Genomic DNA, 15283 nt, shown 5'->3' with positions numbered 1-15283 from the left:
ACTGTGGGATTAGTGTGTGTGCGTGTGTGTGCGTGTGTGTGTGTGTGTGTGTGTGTGTGTGTGTGTGTGTGAGTGTGTGTGAGTCCCCGCAAGTACCCTTCGGTGTCACAGCTGCATTGTGAGGACTTGGAACAGATTAATTATGCAGGAAAGACAGAGAGGGGGGAGATGGCACAGACAAACCTGCTGTTCTAATGACATCACACCTGCGTGAGCTACTGTTACAATTTATGTTTCATTTATTTGATTTACTTTTTCAATATTTTTTATTGTATACCAGTTCTTTTTTAACCATTTGTGTAAAATAACAAATGTGTGATTAGAATGTTCTTAACTGAACATTCTAATGCTGATGTCACAATCACTGCTGATAACAGGAACGCAACGGAGTTCTAGAACACTGACATTTCAACGCATTCCAAAAAAACACCTACGTGATGAGTCATTTTCTCTGTTGTTCCTTGTGCTGCTTTAGCATTCTCGAACCCTGGGATTATTCTCTTTGATCCGAGACTGGTGTGCTGAAAATGAAAGGCTGCTTTGGACCTGAAATCGATGGGAAGCGTGACTCTGAGCAGCTAAATCTGTCTTTCAGATAATGGAGGTGAACGGGCAGAATTTCGAGAACATCACCTTCTCCAAAGCGGTGGACATTCTGTGGAACAACACACACCTCTCCCTCACAGTGAAGACTAACATATTTGGTAAGAAAAGGCTCATTTCCTGCGAGAACTGAAAGCAGGCCTTGACCTATGTCTCTGGTGGGGGGGGGGGGGGGGGGGCGGGGGCGGTTGGCTGTCAATTTCCTGTCTTTGTCGAGAAGTCAAAAATAGATTCATTTCTTTTTTAGAGCACAGGCGCAGTCCTAGCCATAACTTCTGTAATTATTTATAAGTTTTGTTATTAACGTTTGTGATGGACGCATGACAGCCATTTTGCGCACGTGTTTGCGTGATTTAAATCGAGCGCGTTTCCAGCCTTGGAGTTTGTGATTAAGAGGCGCCCCTGACGACGCAGCGTTCGTTACCTGACGCTACGCAGTGAAGTGCGTAACATTGCGCCGCTGGTGCATGTGCTCCAGAGCGCCTCCATCAGGGCGGTAAAGTGCACTGTGAGTTTGTTTGTGGGCGGGGAGACTCACTGGCCCCGCCCCCATCACCCCCCCCCCCCCCCCCCAGTGTTCAAAGAGCTGCTGAGCCGGATCTGGCAGGAGAAGAAGAACGGCGGCCCCCACATCCCCAAGATCCAGGAGAAGAAGGGGAACCGCTACTCCATCCCTGACCTGCCGGGGGACATCGAGTTCCCCACCGACAAGGCGCACAAGAAGGCCAAGGCCAACACCATGTCCGGGGGGCGGAACAAGATCCGCAAGATTCTGCTCAACACCCGCTTCAGCATCCTGCCTCCCAAGCCCTTCAGGTACCCCCCCCTGCGCCCCCCCCCAACCACAGCCTCCCTCCACACACCCCAACCCCCCCGCCAACCAAAACCCCCTCCGCACGCCCACCCACCTACGTCCACGTTCCTGTCGTCTGTCTTTGTCCCGTTCACAAAGAACTCATCGCACCTTCTTCTGTTCACCCAGTTTCCCAGGTAACCGCGGGCAGACGGGCATTGCTATGCTGCGCTCGCGTTAGCTTCTTCACAGTCAAATCGGTCCCCTCTTTCATGTAGCTCTTGTTCTTCTCCCGACGGAAACAGAGTTAGAGGGTTTTTCAGGTACCGTTTCAGTAACTTTGCGAATTTCCGTCCCGCCTCCTCTCAGTGCGCTCGCTGTGATCGGCGCGGTTAGGGTCGGCGGTGCTGTAACCGCGGTTACGGACGGGTTCACCGCGAGCTGTGCGACTCCGCGGCGGCTCGCGCTGGCTCACGTGTGTCGTCACCCTCCGTTTGATCTCGCCGGCGTGTAGTAGCGAGCGGGGCGCTTGTGACGCGCGTAAAGGGGCGCGTTTTTGGGGACGGCGATTACTGGGGGTTTGCGCGGGGTGTGAACGCGGCTAACGGGGAACGTGAAGTGGCGCGCTGTCCCAACAGAGGAGGCGCAGGGGCCCAGGCTTTGGGCTTATTTGGGAGGGTATTTTTCTGGCGGTTTAGCGAATATGAAAGGGGCGGGTGAAGTCGCTGTTTTTGTGTTCGGGTTTTTGTCGCGGCCCTTCTGTAGAGGCCTAGGAAGCCAAGAGTGGAGCTGGCAGCCCCCGCTGTGCCCCTCGTTAAGCAGAGTAGCGGTTTGGCCATGTCTGAGGCCGGCGTCTGCGCCCCACTGCGACAAGTTATTTGCCCCCCTGCCCCCCGATTATCCCCGACAACCCTCTCTTACCCTTCAACACCTCCCTTTTTTTCCATTTTTTCTTTATAAAACAGCCAGAATAAAGATGCCCTGTTCTTGCTTATGTGGTCAATTTAAAAAAATGTCTGAGTGCATTTCACCATTCGCCATCAAAATTGCTAAACCATGTGGCACTTTCATACATCCAGGCAGCTTACACACACACGTGTACACATACACACACACACACACACACACACTTTCTACTTTTTTATGCATGACATTTCAAGAGCCTCTTCATGAAAACCGTGGCATACAAATGTCCCCAGATGTGTGTGTGTTTAATGTTTTTTTTAATTTAAAGTTTAACCTGTGCTTTGTGTTTGTTAGTGTGCACAGTTCTCACACACGCAGGCTCTGTAGAGCGCAGGGCTCTGTGCTGTGCTGTGACACAGGCCTCTGTCTCTGGCTGACCGCCTGCTGCTGCTGCTCTTCTCATGCTCTTCTTCAATGTTGTCTCTCTCTCTCTGTGGTTGCTCCTCCTGCGTAGGGGACTCTTTGGGTAAGAGACTCGAGCATAATCACCCCCATTTGATTTTGAACTGTGAGATTTCATACCGCAAAACTTGATTTTTAAAAGCTACACTTAACTCATCTTTCTGAAATATTCTGTGACATGGTCATGAATTACCCCTGTCAGGAGCTGTAATAGTACATTTCATCTGTGTCAATTTGTTGTACAATGTACAGCAGTTTATACAGAAATGAAAATGGACATGAAATATTAATTGTGCAGGTGCAGTAAAGGTGTGTACAACCTCACATCCTTGTGTTCCACTGAGTATGACACCGTGGGGTAACTCCTTCTGGTGGAAAGTCATGTGATTTAACTGAACATTCTAATGGTGATGTCACAATCACTGCTGGTGACTGAAAGCGATAGTGACAGCGACACTGCTGGTTCCGCCTGCAGGTGGAATGGTTTTGAGTATCCCTGGTGTAGAGTAAGGTATTTTATGTAGCGTTTTGAGTGTTCCTCCACCTGCGGCTGACTATGTAAGACCCCCCGCCCTGCCTGTCTTGCTCACCCCCCCCCCCCCGCCCCCCCGGATAATCTGGGATTTGGCTGAGTAGGAGAGAAAGTGTCTGTCCAACTGCGGGGGACACCGCAGAGCCACCCCCACTTATTTAACAAACGAAAGGGAGTAGAGGCTTCCATGAGCTGCACCAGAGAAGGTTACAGTCTGGTTGGACATGCAGAGCTCCATGGAAACTCATACCAGGGGGGGGCTTCAGTTTCCAAACTGGTCTTAGCGCCAGGTCAGGCAGCCCCAGGCGCGTCCAGTCGTGTCTGAACGCCATGTTGACTTTCCGTTCTTCACTCATCCCGTGGTGTCTGTGATCGCACCCGTGTGTGGAATGCCTCTCTGTGCACCTGCCTGCATTTGACCTGCAGCAGCATGATCTGAGTCAAATGAGCCGTTAAATTAACGAGCAGGCTTAATTTGATGTGCGGTTCCGTGTGTTGGCCTGTCGAACGTTCCTGTGTGTGTTTGTGCGGGCGGGGGGGGTGGGGGGGTCTTGGGCAGTCTGGCTGCGGTCGGATCTGTGGCCAATGCCGTCTCCGGGTCGGATGCCCGCCCAGCCCCTCCCCGTTTGCGTGTTTGTGTTCACGTGCTGTTTGCGTGTGCCTGCGTTCCATCACGCCTTGGCCATTTCCTGTTGTGCCTGTGACTGTCGTACTTCTGTCACGCGTGTTCTGTTGCGTATGTGAATGTGTGTGTATGCGTGTCCACTCTGTACATGTATGGACTTCCTGGTTCCAGCGTCGAGGATGCCCACAAGAATCAACGAAAGAAAAGAGGGAGAAATGTTTGGAGTGTGAGTTTGATGTTATGAGAGGCACTGAGGGATTCTGGGAGTTGTAGTTTTAGGTGACGCTCTCCCTGTGTGTGTGTGTTTCAGTGACGGGGGCATGAGCCAGTCCCAGGACGACAGCGTCGTGGGCACCAAGCAGTGCCGGCACAGCGTGGCCATCATGCCCATCCCGGGGGCCCTGTCCTCCAGCAGCCCCGACCTGCTGCAGCCTGCCACCAGCGTGCTCGACTTCTCCAACCCTGCGGGTGAGTGCCCACCCGTTACCGCGGCTACCGGCCCCATTACCGCGGCTACTGGCCCCTTTACTGCGGTTACCGGCCTAGTCACCATGGCGACCAGCCCTGTCATCGCCCGTCACTGCGGCTACCGCCCATCACCACGGCTCCCACGGCAGGCCTGCTTCGCTCTGACCCCGCCCACTGGAATGGCTGCTAAGCCACTCCCCTCTGGCAGCCTGCGTTTGAAAACTGTTCAGTCTCAGAATGGAGCGGAAAACCCTACAGCGTAATGTGTCGTATATAGCGATGTAGCGGTCTGTGTGTGTGTGTGTGTGTGGGTGAGAGAGAGAGAGAGAGATAGTATGTGTGTTGTATTTGTGTGTGAGTGTGAGTGTGAGTGTGAGTGTGTGTGTGTGTGTGTGTGTGTGAGAGAGATAGTGTATGTGTGTTGTATTTATGTGTGAGTCCGTATAACCCCTGAATCAGTCCTCCTCTGTTCCTCAGAGGTGGTCTGTGACGGGCTGGGGTGTCTGAATGAGCTTTGAAGACAGAGCAGCAGGTTTTACCAGTTTAATTCTGAGCACTGCTGTTCCCCTCGCTGCCTCTGGGGGGTTCTCTTCCATTTATATCTCACCAGTTAATAGCGCTACAGCCGGACGAAAGGATTAAATGCTCAACAATTAAGAGTTTTTTTTTTTTTTTTCCTCTCTCTTCCTCCAAAAGGCGGATTTCTGAAACCACAATTACCGACACGGCTAAGCCGGTTCCCCGGGGGCTGTGGACAGCACGGTTCTGATTTCTCTGCCGGGCGGGCGGTGTGTTCGTTTCGGCTCGGTCCTGACGTCGAGGCGTTATGCGCTCCTTATGAACGCGCTGTCTGTTTCAGGCCCCGTCCCGCAGAGAGATGAGTACTCTCCTTGTGTGAGCGTGTTTTCAGCCTCTGGTCTGTGGGTTGTAAAGACGGGGGGGGGGTTGTTTAGAGCGGCTGTGCAGTACTCTGCTCACCCAGCACCTCCTCTACAGCTCCGCTGCCCCCCCGCACAGATTCGGTGACGGACAGACCCGGTAAAAGGATGCGAGTTCTCAAGAATAATTGAAGTGGCGCACCAAGGGATATCCTTAGCGGCCTGTCGGGCGTTGGCTTCCCACTGTACTCGCTGTCTCTGCCGCTCACGGTGTCGTAGCGGATCGCGAGCGGACCGGATTACAGATCGCGGGGCGTTAGGCAGAGCTGCGTCAGGCCTGCCGGGTCAGAGCCGCTTTCTCCACAGCCGTTAGAAAAAGGGAATGCTGCCGCGCTCACGCCCCTTCTCTTCATCCAGCCAATCACATCTGTCTTCTGTTTATCCAGCCAATCACATCCCTGTCTTCTGTTTATCCAGCCAATCACATCTCTGTCTTTCTCTCTTTTCCTGCTCTCCCAGCTGCGAGCTTCTACTGTAAGTACAGCGCTCTGTTTACTGTGTCTGCTGTCCTAAGTAGCTCTTTATTTTTCCAGTCTTATTAGTCTGTGAAAGTTTAACAGCAAAGTCAGCGCCCCCCCCCCCCCCCCCCAAATCCTGTCTCCTCTGTTTGTGAGTCTCTTCCGTCCCGTCTGCTGGCCACGCCCCGTGTGGTGCGGTTCGGAGGGTTTCTGATCCGCGCTGGTACAGGCCGCAGCAGCGACGGGTCTCAGAAACGCGTTTGCTGTGCGACGGGCCTTTCCTGTGATTGATTAGTCAGCACTCCGTGCTGCTGTGTTTCAGTGGGATATACCACCTGTCAGAATTATCCCCTGAAAGGGGGGGGGAGTGGCCTGTGTAAAGGTGTAAAATACTTCAAAACAAAACTATAAGCAACAGCGTTTTTAGAGTGAAGTGCATAAAAACAGTAATCAAACCCTTTGCTTCAGTGTTCTTCAAGAGCCGCCATTTCAGTTCTCAACTGGATTGTGACAAATTGTCATAGTGCTCACAGCAAGCTGGCCAGCCCTGCCGAGGATTAATAATCACTCTGGCTGTTAATATAAGCGCAATTAATCTCAATTACTGCGCTTGGCTTCAGTGAGATACCATCGCTAATTTGTTAATGAGTGATCACGTTTCATAGAAATTAATAGATTTTTTTAAAAGAAATGATTTTTCTATTTTAACCCCGTATGTGCTGAAAGAATATTACTGGCTCAACCCTCTACCCTCAGCATACACATGTATTTCTGAGCCGAGTGCAGTGTAGTTAATGTTGTGTCTTCTGTACAGGCCAGAAATTGGCTGGACTTCTATAATTAGGTATAATGTGTGAAGTATGGAGTATTTATGCACAGTTCATTGGTTCCTATTTTTACGTGTGGCCTGCTCATAGAACCTGCAGTGTTACGCTACAGATTATAACTAGGGTGTTAAATTGTGTGGGGAGTGAGAGTGAGAGAGAGTCATAGAGGAGAGAGATGGAGAGAGAGAGGGAGCGAGAGAGAGACATGGAGAGGGAGAGTGAGTCAGAGAGACTCAGAGAGATGGAGGGAGTGAGTGAGAGAGAAAGAGCGAAAGAGTGAGAGAGAGAGGGAGAGTGAGAGAGCGAGAGAGAGATGGAGAGAGAGAGGGACAGCTCCCTGTCTTTTTTCCCCTTTGAGTCTGCGATTGCCCCTGACCTCTGACCCCGTGTCCCCGGCGTGCAGACATTCCGGATCAGGTGATCCGCGTCTTCAAGGCGGACCAGCAGAGCTGCTACATCATCATCAGCAAGGACACGACGGCGAAGGACGTGGTGTCGCACGTGGTGAACGAGTTTGGGCTGGGGGCGGCGCCCGAGACGTACTCCCTGTGCGAGGTGTCCATCAGCCCCGAGGGCGTCATCAAGCAGCGCCGGCTCCCCGACCAGCTGTCCAAACTGGCCGACCGCATCCAGCTCAACGGCAGGTAGGGGTACACGCCACCCTTGACCCGCCATCCCGCCATCCGCCACCCTCGACCCGCCAACCGCCATCCTGCCACCCTCCACCCACCTGAGCTCAGAGTGAGTGACCCCCCCCCCCCCCCCCCAACGCTTGCAGCGCTGAGCGACCTGTGACCCCCCCAGACCCGCCCAAACGCCATGCTGCTCTGAGACAGAGAGCACGCCCGAAAGTGCCGTCCCCCTCCGCTCTTCTCCCCCGCCCTCTTCCCGCGCCCGTCTCTTTCCTCCGACCGCGCCGGCGTAAATATTTCCTCCCCCGAGTCGGTCGGTTCGCGGTAGTCTGCTGCGGTCGGGCTCTGCGGTAGCACAACCGCGAGCACAACCAAACCCCTGCCATGACAGGCGGGCGGCGCGTGGATCACATGACACGCGAGTCCTCCGGGGCGCCTGCGGCGACGTTTCTGCTTCCTGTGTGTTTTCCGTGGCGAGACCAACACAAACAGGACGGAGCGCTTACACGCTGTCTTCCCCTGTTGGGACGTCCGGTCCCGTGTGTGACTGACACTCTATCCGCCTCTCACCAGCTTATCCAGCAGAACAGCGCTTCGGTCGCCCCGTCCCATTGATCTGGCATTTAACACGAAAACTGCACAGGTGTCCTGCTTCCTGATCTGTACTTCCCTGCTCCCGTATCGCTGTTCTGGGCCCCCACAGTAAATGGCAGTTTCACTTCTGCAAGCTTTGCCTTTCAAAATCGCTCACCCTACAGCTAAGAAGTGCATTTCCGTAAACTCCGAAAAAAGCAATTTGTGCAGCATAAATTCTGTGTGTGCATGTATGTTTTCTGATTATTTACATTACATATGATCGGATTTAATTTTATTGCATTTATTCAACAATTATAAACATAATTATATCTGGGACAATGGAAAGTATGCACTTAAAAATAAAACGTCAAAATAAAACCCAGAGAGTGAACTATCACTTTAAGAAGAACCTCAGTTAAAATGATTTGAAAAGCATTCAGCAGTGGGGATTGTATGGCAGCTGTGTCCGATATAATATTGATGTGGCCTGTAACCCTAAGGTGTGAGGTCACAAATAAGTGATTGGAATGTTCTTAACTGAACATTCTAATGCTGATGTCACAATCACTGCTGGTGACTGAAAGCAACGGTGTTCTAGAACACTGACTTAGAATTCTGAAAAAGACAATCCCACTTCTCCTGAAAGGGTTAAATGCTTGAGTACATGTGTTAGTGAAGCCTCACTGCCGTGTGCGTCCCCCCCCCCACTCTGTCCCAGGTACTACCTGAAGAACAACATGGAGACGGAGACGCTGTGCTCGGACGAGGACGCGCAGGACCTGCTGCGGGAGAGCCAGATCTCCCTGCTGCAGCTCAGCACGGTGGAGCTGGCCGCCCAGCTGTCCATGCGCGACTTCGAGCTCTTCCGCAACATCGAGTCCACCGAGTACATCGAGGACCTGTTCAAGCTCCGCCCCCCGGGGGGCGGGGCCTCCGCCGGGCACCTCAAGCACTTCGAGGAGCTCATCAACCAGGAGACCTTCTGGGTCTCCACGGAGATCCTCAAGGAGCCCAACACGCTGAAGAGGATGAAGACCATCAAGCTCTTCATCAAGATTGCGCTCCACTGCCGCGAGTGCAAGAACTTCAACTCCATGTTCGCCATCATCAGGTGAGTGTCTGGCCGTTTCCGCCGTCGAGCAGCTGGGCGGCCATCTTGTGAGCCGGGCTCTGTGCGGCCCGCTGAGCCGTTGGTGGAGAGTTCCTGCAGACGCGTGTGTCTTTAAAGGATCCGCACACGGCCAGCCGGTGAGCGCAGGAGAGGCAGCGCATTAAACATGCAGAGGGCTCGTATGGATTTTTTGGTTGGAGGAAAGCGCGGGGAGCGTGCTCTTATTGCTCCGCGTGTTTTATTAATGAGGCTGTGTTCACGGCGAAAGTTCAGCAGCACACTGGGCTCGTTAAAGGGGAAGAGCCTTTAAGCCAGGCTTTGGGCGCTGCTGTCCTCAACGCTTTTCACGGGCTGTAGACGAAACATCGCTTTTTCGACGCAGCTTGTTTTGCATTAAAGTGTCGGATGTGGCGCGGTGGTTTTGGCTCGGGGCTTGTAACCAGAAGGTTGCGGGTTTAAATCCCAGTTTAAGAACTGCTTTTGTAAACTGAATTACGTAATCCGAATAAATATTCAGGTGTAGATAGGTTCATGTGTTAGATGTGTGCGTTTCCCTGATTATCTGCTTAATTCACAAGAGATGTGATGTAATGTGTGTCGAAAGTGTGTAGCGTTAACCCACGAGAGATGTGATGTAAGGTGTGTAGAAATCGAGCGCTGTAGAGTTGACTCATGATGTCATGTATAGAAACACAGCGCTGTAGCCTTGTCTCGTCGAAGTCGGCTGTGACTACTCTAACGGCGGCCTGTGCTCTGTGCTGACGCAGCGGGCTGAACTTGGCGCCAGTGGCCCGCCTCAGAGGATCATGGGAAAAGCTGCCGAGCAAGTACGAGAAGCTGTTCCGCGACCTGCAGGACATCTTCGACCCGTCCCGAAACATGGCCAAGTACCGCAACGTCCTGAGCGGCCAGAGCATGCAGCCTCCCATCATCCCCCTCTTCCCCGTGGTGAAGAAGGACCTGACCTTCCTGCACGAGGGTAGGCCATCCCCACGCCCACGCTGTTCTAGCACTCTCTCTCTCTACGGGACCCCCTTTTCCCCTCCTTCTCTCTCTCTGTCTCTCTCTTTGGGGTCTCTCTCTCTCACTCTCACTCTCTGGGGGCTCTCTCTCTCACTCTCTCTCTCTCTCTCTCACTCTCTGGGGTCTCTCTCTCTCTCTCTGGGCTCTCTCTCTCTCCACCTCTGGGGTCCCCCTCTCTCTCTCTCTCTCTGGGATCTCTCTCTCTCTGGGGTTCCCTGCTCGCTCTCTCTCTCTCTCTCTGGGGTTCCCTGCTCTCTCTCTCTCTCTCTCTGGGGTTCCCTGCTCTCTCTCTCTCTCTGGGGTCCCCCTCTCTCTCTCTCTCTCTCTCTCTCTCTGGGCTCTCTCTCTCTCCACCTCTGGGGTCCCCCTCTCTCTCTCTCTCTCGCTCTCTCTCTCTGGGATCTCTCTCTCTCTGGGGTTCCCTGCTCGCTCTCTCTCTCTCTCTCTGGGGTACCTTTCCCTCTCTCTGTGGGGTCTCCTGGTCTCTCTGTCTGCAGAGCCGTTAATGATGATAACTGTCTCACACTACCGAACTGCATAGCCTCCCAGCGCTAGCAGGAAGCCGTTGGAGCGAGCTCTGGTGTAGCTACGGCAACCCTGATAATGGGGGTCCTCATTATGGCAGAATACAGGGGCGTATATACGCTGGGGGGGGGGGGGGGGGCAGCGCCATTTACCGCCAGCTCCCCCCCCACCCCTCGCCCCCGTGTTCCCATGCGCTCGAGCCGTTTGTGCAGAGGCGTCGGTAATGAGTAATAACACGCAGAATAAAATCAATGCCTTCCTCGTTAGGCCGGCGAGCGCGAGGTTGGCGGTTCAGCATTCCGTCCCCCGCGCCAACATGGCGGTAATCAACAGCGGGTCGGGCGGCCAAAGAAATAAATAAATAAATTACATCAATAAAAGTGTTTACAGCGTGTATCCCTTTCCTCAAACAGGGCCTTGTTTGATTTCTCTGATTTAATTTAACCCCCCCCCCCCCCCCCCCCCCCCCTCAGGAAACCACTCCAGTGTGGAGGGGCTGGTGAACTTCGAGAAGCTGCGAATGATCGCCAAGGAGATCCGGCACGTGGTGCGCATGACCTCGGCCAACATGGACCCCGCCCTCATGTTCAGGCAGAGGTGAGCTGACCCTTGACCCCCCCGTCGCCTAGCGTACTGTTTCTGAATGCAGGCCGTCAGCTGTGGAGCTGTGGGGAGCCAGTAGTGCTGGAGGGCTCGTGCGTGGTGAACTTCTCACCGTACTACGCTGAGAGAGCGTTTCGCTTGCGTTTACTGAGCTGGCGTGAGCAAGCTCGCCGTACGCAGGGACAGAAGCATCAGTGGAGTGGATCCAGAAGAGCCTCAACCCCTTCTGCTTATGTTTTGATTCTAGATCATGCCAGTACGTTAATGCGGACTTTTAAATCGTTGATTCTGTTCGTGCAGTTAGATCACCAGTGCGGTTTGATCGGAGCAGAGGGCCTTTGGTGTTTTGGGGTGAAGAGTGCGCGGTTTCATCGGAGTGGAAGGCCTTTGGTTTTTGGGAAGTATGAAAAGCGCAGTTAGATGCAGCGCTTTGTTCTGGGTCTGTCACCGAGAACTGAAACCAGCCGCTGCGTCTGGGGCGGGTCGAAACGGACAGACCCAGTCAGACCGAGAGGTCCGCTGAGCAGCCCAGGCTGGAGGTCTGAGTGACGAGCCCGGAGTCGGCTAACCGCGCGCGCTACTGTCGCTAGGCGCTGCGTGCGTGAGCGCAGAACTGCAACTAACGGAGCGGAAGTGTGGGATTATGGGTAAGGAACTGGGCTTGTTAGCTAAAGGTCACAGGTTCGATTCCCCAGTAGGACTCTGCCGTTGTAGCCCTGAGCAAGGTACCTAACCTGCATCGCTTCAGTATATATCCAGCTGTATAAACGGATGCGGTGTAAATGCTGTGGTAAAGCTGTGTGAGTCACTCTGAATGAGAGTTCCTGCTGAATGCCTGTATTGTAGTGTAGTTAAACGTTAATTTATTTTGTCATACACAGCTTGTGCACTTCCTGCATGTTGATGTGCAGCAGTGATTGAGCTGTTTTATCGCTGGAGACGCATTTTAAAAGCCGCTCTGGGAGCTCATCTGACCCTGGCGATGGCTGTCATCGTCACGCTGGCTCATTTTTATAGCTCTCGTAGCGTAGATGCTTCCATCGTTTAGAACCGATGGCGTTTTTATTATTTTATGGTCATTTTTATTCGTCATCTTTGTTAGCGAGGGGGGGTTTACCGTCCCGTTCTGTGTCGATCTGTGCCCTGTCGCTATGCCCCGCCCACTGTGTCTGCCCCGCCCACTGCTGTTATGCCCCGCCCACTGTGACTATGCCCCGCCCCCCTTTATCCTCTGACTGTCTTTATGTGAAACACGCTTCAATGTCCGTGGGTCTTGCTTGCAGGAAGAAGAGGTGGAAAAGTCTTGGGTGAGTCCCCTGATCCAACCCCCACCCCCCCTTACGCATGCTCCACTCCGTTCCTTTAACCCCCCCAGAGCGCCCCCCAGTCCCGCACGCGTTCCTCCCCCCCCAGGCCTGTGCGCGTGGACGTCCGTCTCCTTGCCGTTTCTCATCGTCCATATTTACCCCTCATTTTCTAATCCTTTTGCATTCATCAAGAATTCTTTGTTTTTATTTTGCGGCATGGTGCGTCAGCAAAAAGAGTCCCCCATGCATGGTGCATCAGCAAACAGAGTCCCCCGTGCATGGTCGCGTTAACCTGCTCTGCTCAAAGGTTCCGCCGTCTGACACAACGTAACCGGAATGCCAAATGGAATGTTGGAACAAGCCCCGCCCATGCAATGCCATGCTGCCACACCCGTCCCACGTTGAATGTGTCCAGTGCACATTTTTATTTATTTACATGCCTGCCTTTTTTTTCTAAACAGGAACTGTTTTTTTTGTTTCCCGTTTCGTTCCGCGTTCCGGAGTCTGATCGTCAGTCGCCAGAACCCAGCATGCACGGCGTTGTGTTCGGGATGTTTCGTCCTGCGCTACGTTCCCTAGAACTCACCCCCCCTCTGTTCCCTGTCCCTCAGGTCTCTCAGCCAGGGCAGCACTAACTCCAACATGCTGGACGTCCAGGGGGGGGCGCACAAGAAGAGGGTGCGCCGCAGCTCGCTGCTGAACGCCAAGAAGCTGTACGAGGACGCCCAGATGGCCCGCAAGGTCAAGCAGTACCTGTCCAACCTGCAGGTGGAGACGGACGAGGAGAAGTTCCAGATCATGTCCCTGCAGTGTGAGCCGGCCTACAGCACCCGTAAGAGTCCTCCCGTATCCCAGCGTGCCACAGTACAGCCGCGGTGCACAGTACATTATCACCCTCCTCCTCCACCCTAATGCCCCACACCCCCCTCTCTACAGTACAGACACATTATCACCCTCCTCCACCTTAATGCCCCACACCCCCCTCTGACACATTAACACCAACCTCCACCCTAATGCCCCCCACCCCCCTCTCTGCAGTACAGACACATTAACACCATCCTCCACCCTAATGCCCCACACCCCTCTGTTTCTACAGTACAGACACATTATCACCCTGCTATTAGCATACAGTATAGCTAAACAGTGTAAGTTACTGTATTTGTGTAACCCTTTTTAAATAATGTGCTTCACAGACAGGCTGTTTTATTTTGTGGAAATGTGCAGAAGTGGGTTTCCGTTTGTAGAACAAGGCACAAACACACAGCATTCAACACCTGGTGCTCTGCAAAACATTCACCCTACTGCTGGACTGTTAACTCGTTTGAAATGTGGCTGCTGCATTTTACTGACACAGGGGAGGCTCCTCTTTTTTGGGTCACACTGCCACCCGGTGGATGCGTGCGGTCCTGCACGGCAGTCAGTGTGATGTCATGCCTGAGTACTGTATGCAAATGAGAGCAGCTGTGGAAAGTAGATTGTAGCTTGGCTTTTGATTTCTGATACAGTGGCATTATGTACTGTAATTGTTTTGTGATTGTCCATTATTGGAGTATTTTGTTTTATAGTGTAGTTCAGCAGTTAGAGCAGGCAATGCACATTACATTTATTTGGCAGACGTTTTTATCTAAAGAGATGAAGGGATGCGTCTGAAGAACCGTGGTGGAAAATGGACCTGTAGCTCTGTAGGGTATTACAGGGCTGGCTTGTGTAGCTCCTGCTTGCTGTTTGCTGTGACTTCCGTCTCGTCCAGTTCTGCCCGAATATCGATCCTCCGAGCCATTCTGCCCCCAGAGCTACTGATAGCGCTGCTATTTCTGCGATTGCTGTTTTTCGGTGGGAACACACAGTAGTAATCTTGCAGTGTCCCGTGCGAGATTAATCGTTTCCTGTTTTTTGGAACGCCGCAGTGTCGAAGAACCTGAGCGAGCGGCGGTCCACCAAGTCGGACATGTCGCCCGTGTCCCTGCGCTCCACGCTGCCCGCCGGGAAACCCCACGCCCCCAACCGCATGAGCCAAGTGCTCCAGGTGCCCCCCGTGAGCCTGTACCCCTTACGCAAGAAGAGCACCGCCAAGGACATCGCCGCCGCCCACAGTGAGTCCCGCCCACGCCCCGCCCCCGTCCTGTCCCGTCCAATCACAGTCCTCTACTTCGTTTGATCGCTGTCAGCTGCTGTTGCCTCAGATGATATTGACTGTTAGTTTTGTGTTTTTCTTCAATGTGCTGCGTTGAATGTTTCTCGTGGTTATTTTTGCATTTTATTGTAAAGCACATTTTCACTGTAAAAAAGTATTATTATTATTATTTATTATTATGTTGGTGAAGTTACGTACACTGCCACCCATAAGTATGGTCAGCGATGAGCTTTGATTGGTTGGATGGTCTGTTGACATCATCAGTTATTCCTGTTCCTGTGTGGTCACTTCCTTTGTTTAGTACTTAGTGTCTTGGTCAGTCCCCCCTCCCCGTGAACCAGCAGCCCCCCCCCCCCCTCCCTGTGTGGGAATCTACCCCTACTGTAGCTCCTCTCCTTTCCCCCCTCCTCCAGACTCCGGCTCCCCGCTGGTGGTGAAGAAGCCGCCTGGCTCGGCGGAGGAGTGGACCACCGCGAAGAAAGCGTCGGAGGACACCCTGTCCACCGTGTCGTCCCTGCACTCCAGCCCTACTGTGTCCCCCCAGGACTCACCCCGAAAAGGTCAGTACACCCCCTCAGAGCTGACCCATATGCCCCCTTATGCAGTTGTAAACTGTAGGCCCCTCATGCAGCTGTAAGCTGTAGGCCCCTTATGCAGCTGTAAACAGTAGGCCCCTCATGCAGCAGTAAGCTGTAGGCCCCTCATGCAGCGATAAGCTGTAGGCCCCTCATGCAGCTGTAAGCTGTAGGCCCCTCATGCA

At 53.2% G+C, this 15283-nt stretch overlaps 1 protein-coding gene across 8 annotated transcripts in view; it reads left to right on the top strand.

The window, feature by feature from the left end:
* Positions 1 to 15283, top strand: part of rapgef6 (Rap guanine nucleotide exchange factor (GEF) 6) — a 104175-nt gene that overhangs the window by 80262 nt on the left and 8630 nt on the right. For 4 of the 8 annotated variants that reach the window (XM_035433292.1, XM_035433287.1, XM_035433294.1 and 1 more), the window contains 13 exons: positions 596 to 704; positions 1179 to 1419; positions 2817 to 2828; positions 4232 to 4389; positions 5787 to 5801; positions 7016 to 7256; positions 8539 to 8931; positions 9699 to 9910; positions 10953 to 11076; positions 12366 to 12389; positions 13001 to 13221; positions 14297 to 14482; positions 14937 to 15083. In XM_035433292.1, the coding sequence (XP_035289183.1) occupies positions 596 to 704; positions 1179 to 1419; positions 2817 to 2828; positions 4232 to 4389; positions 5787 to 5801; positions 7016 to 7256; positions 8539 to 8931; positions 9699 to 9910; positions 10953 to 11076; positions 12366 to 12389; positions 13001 to 13221; positions 14297 to 14482; positions 14937 to 15083 (2083 nt within the window). The remainder of the gene's footprint in view (positions 1 to 595; positions 705 to 1178; positions 1420 to 2816; positions 2829 to 4231; positions 4390 to 5786; positions 5802 to 7015; positions 7257 to 8538; positions 8932 to 9698; positions 9911 to 10952; positions 11077 to 12365; positions 12390 to 13000; positions 13222 to 14296; positions 14483 to 14936; positions 15084 to 15283) is intronic. The other 4 variants (XM_035433289.1, XM_035433290.1, XM_035433288.1 and 1 more) reach the window with 4 other exon arrangements.

This window comes from Anguilla anguilla, chromosome 9 (genome assembly GCF_013347855.1).
Source record: "Anguilla anguilla isolate fAngAng1 chromosome 9, fAngAng1.pri, whole genome shotgun sequence".
Lineage (NCBI taxonomy): Eukaryota > Metazoa > Chordata > Actinopteri > Anguilliformes > Anguillidae > Anguilla > Anguilla anguilla.
The sequence above is the reverse complement of the archived record's forward strand: the minus strand, read 5'-3'. Positions and strand labels throughout refer to the sequence as shown.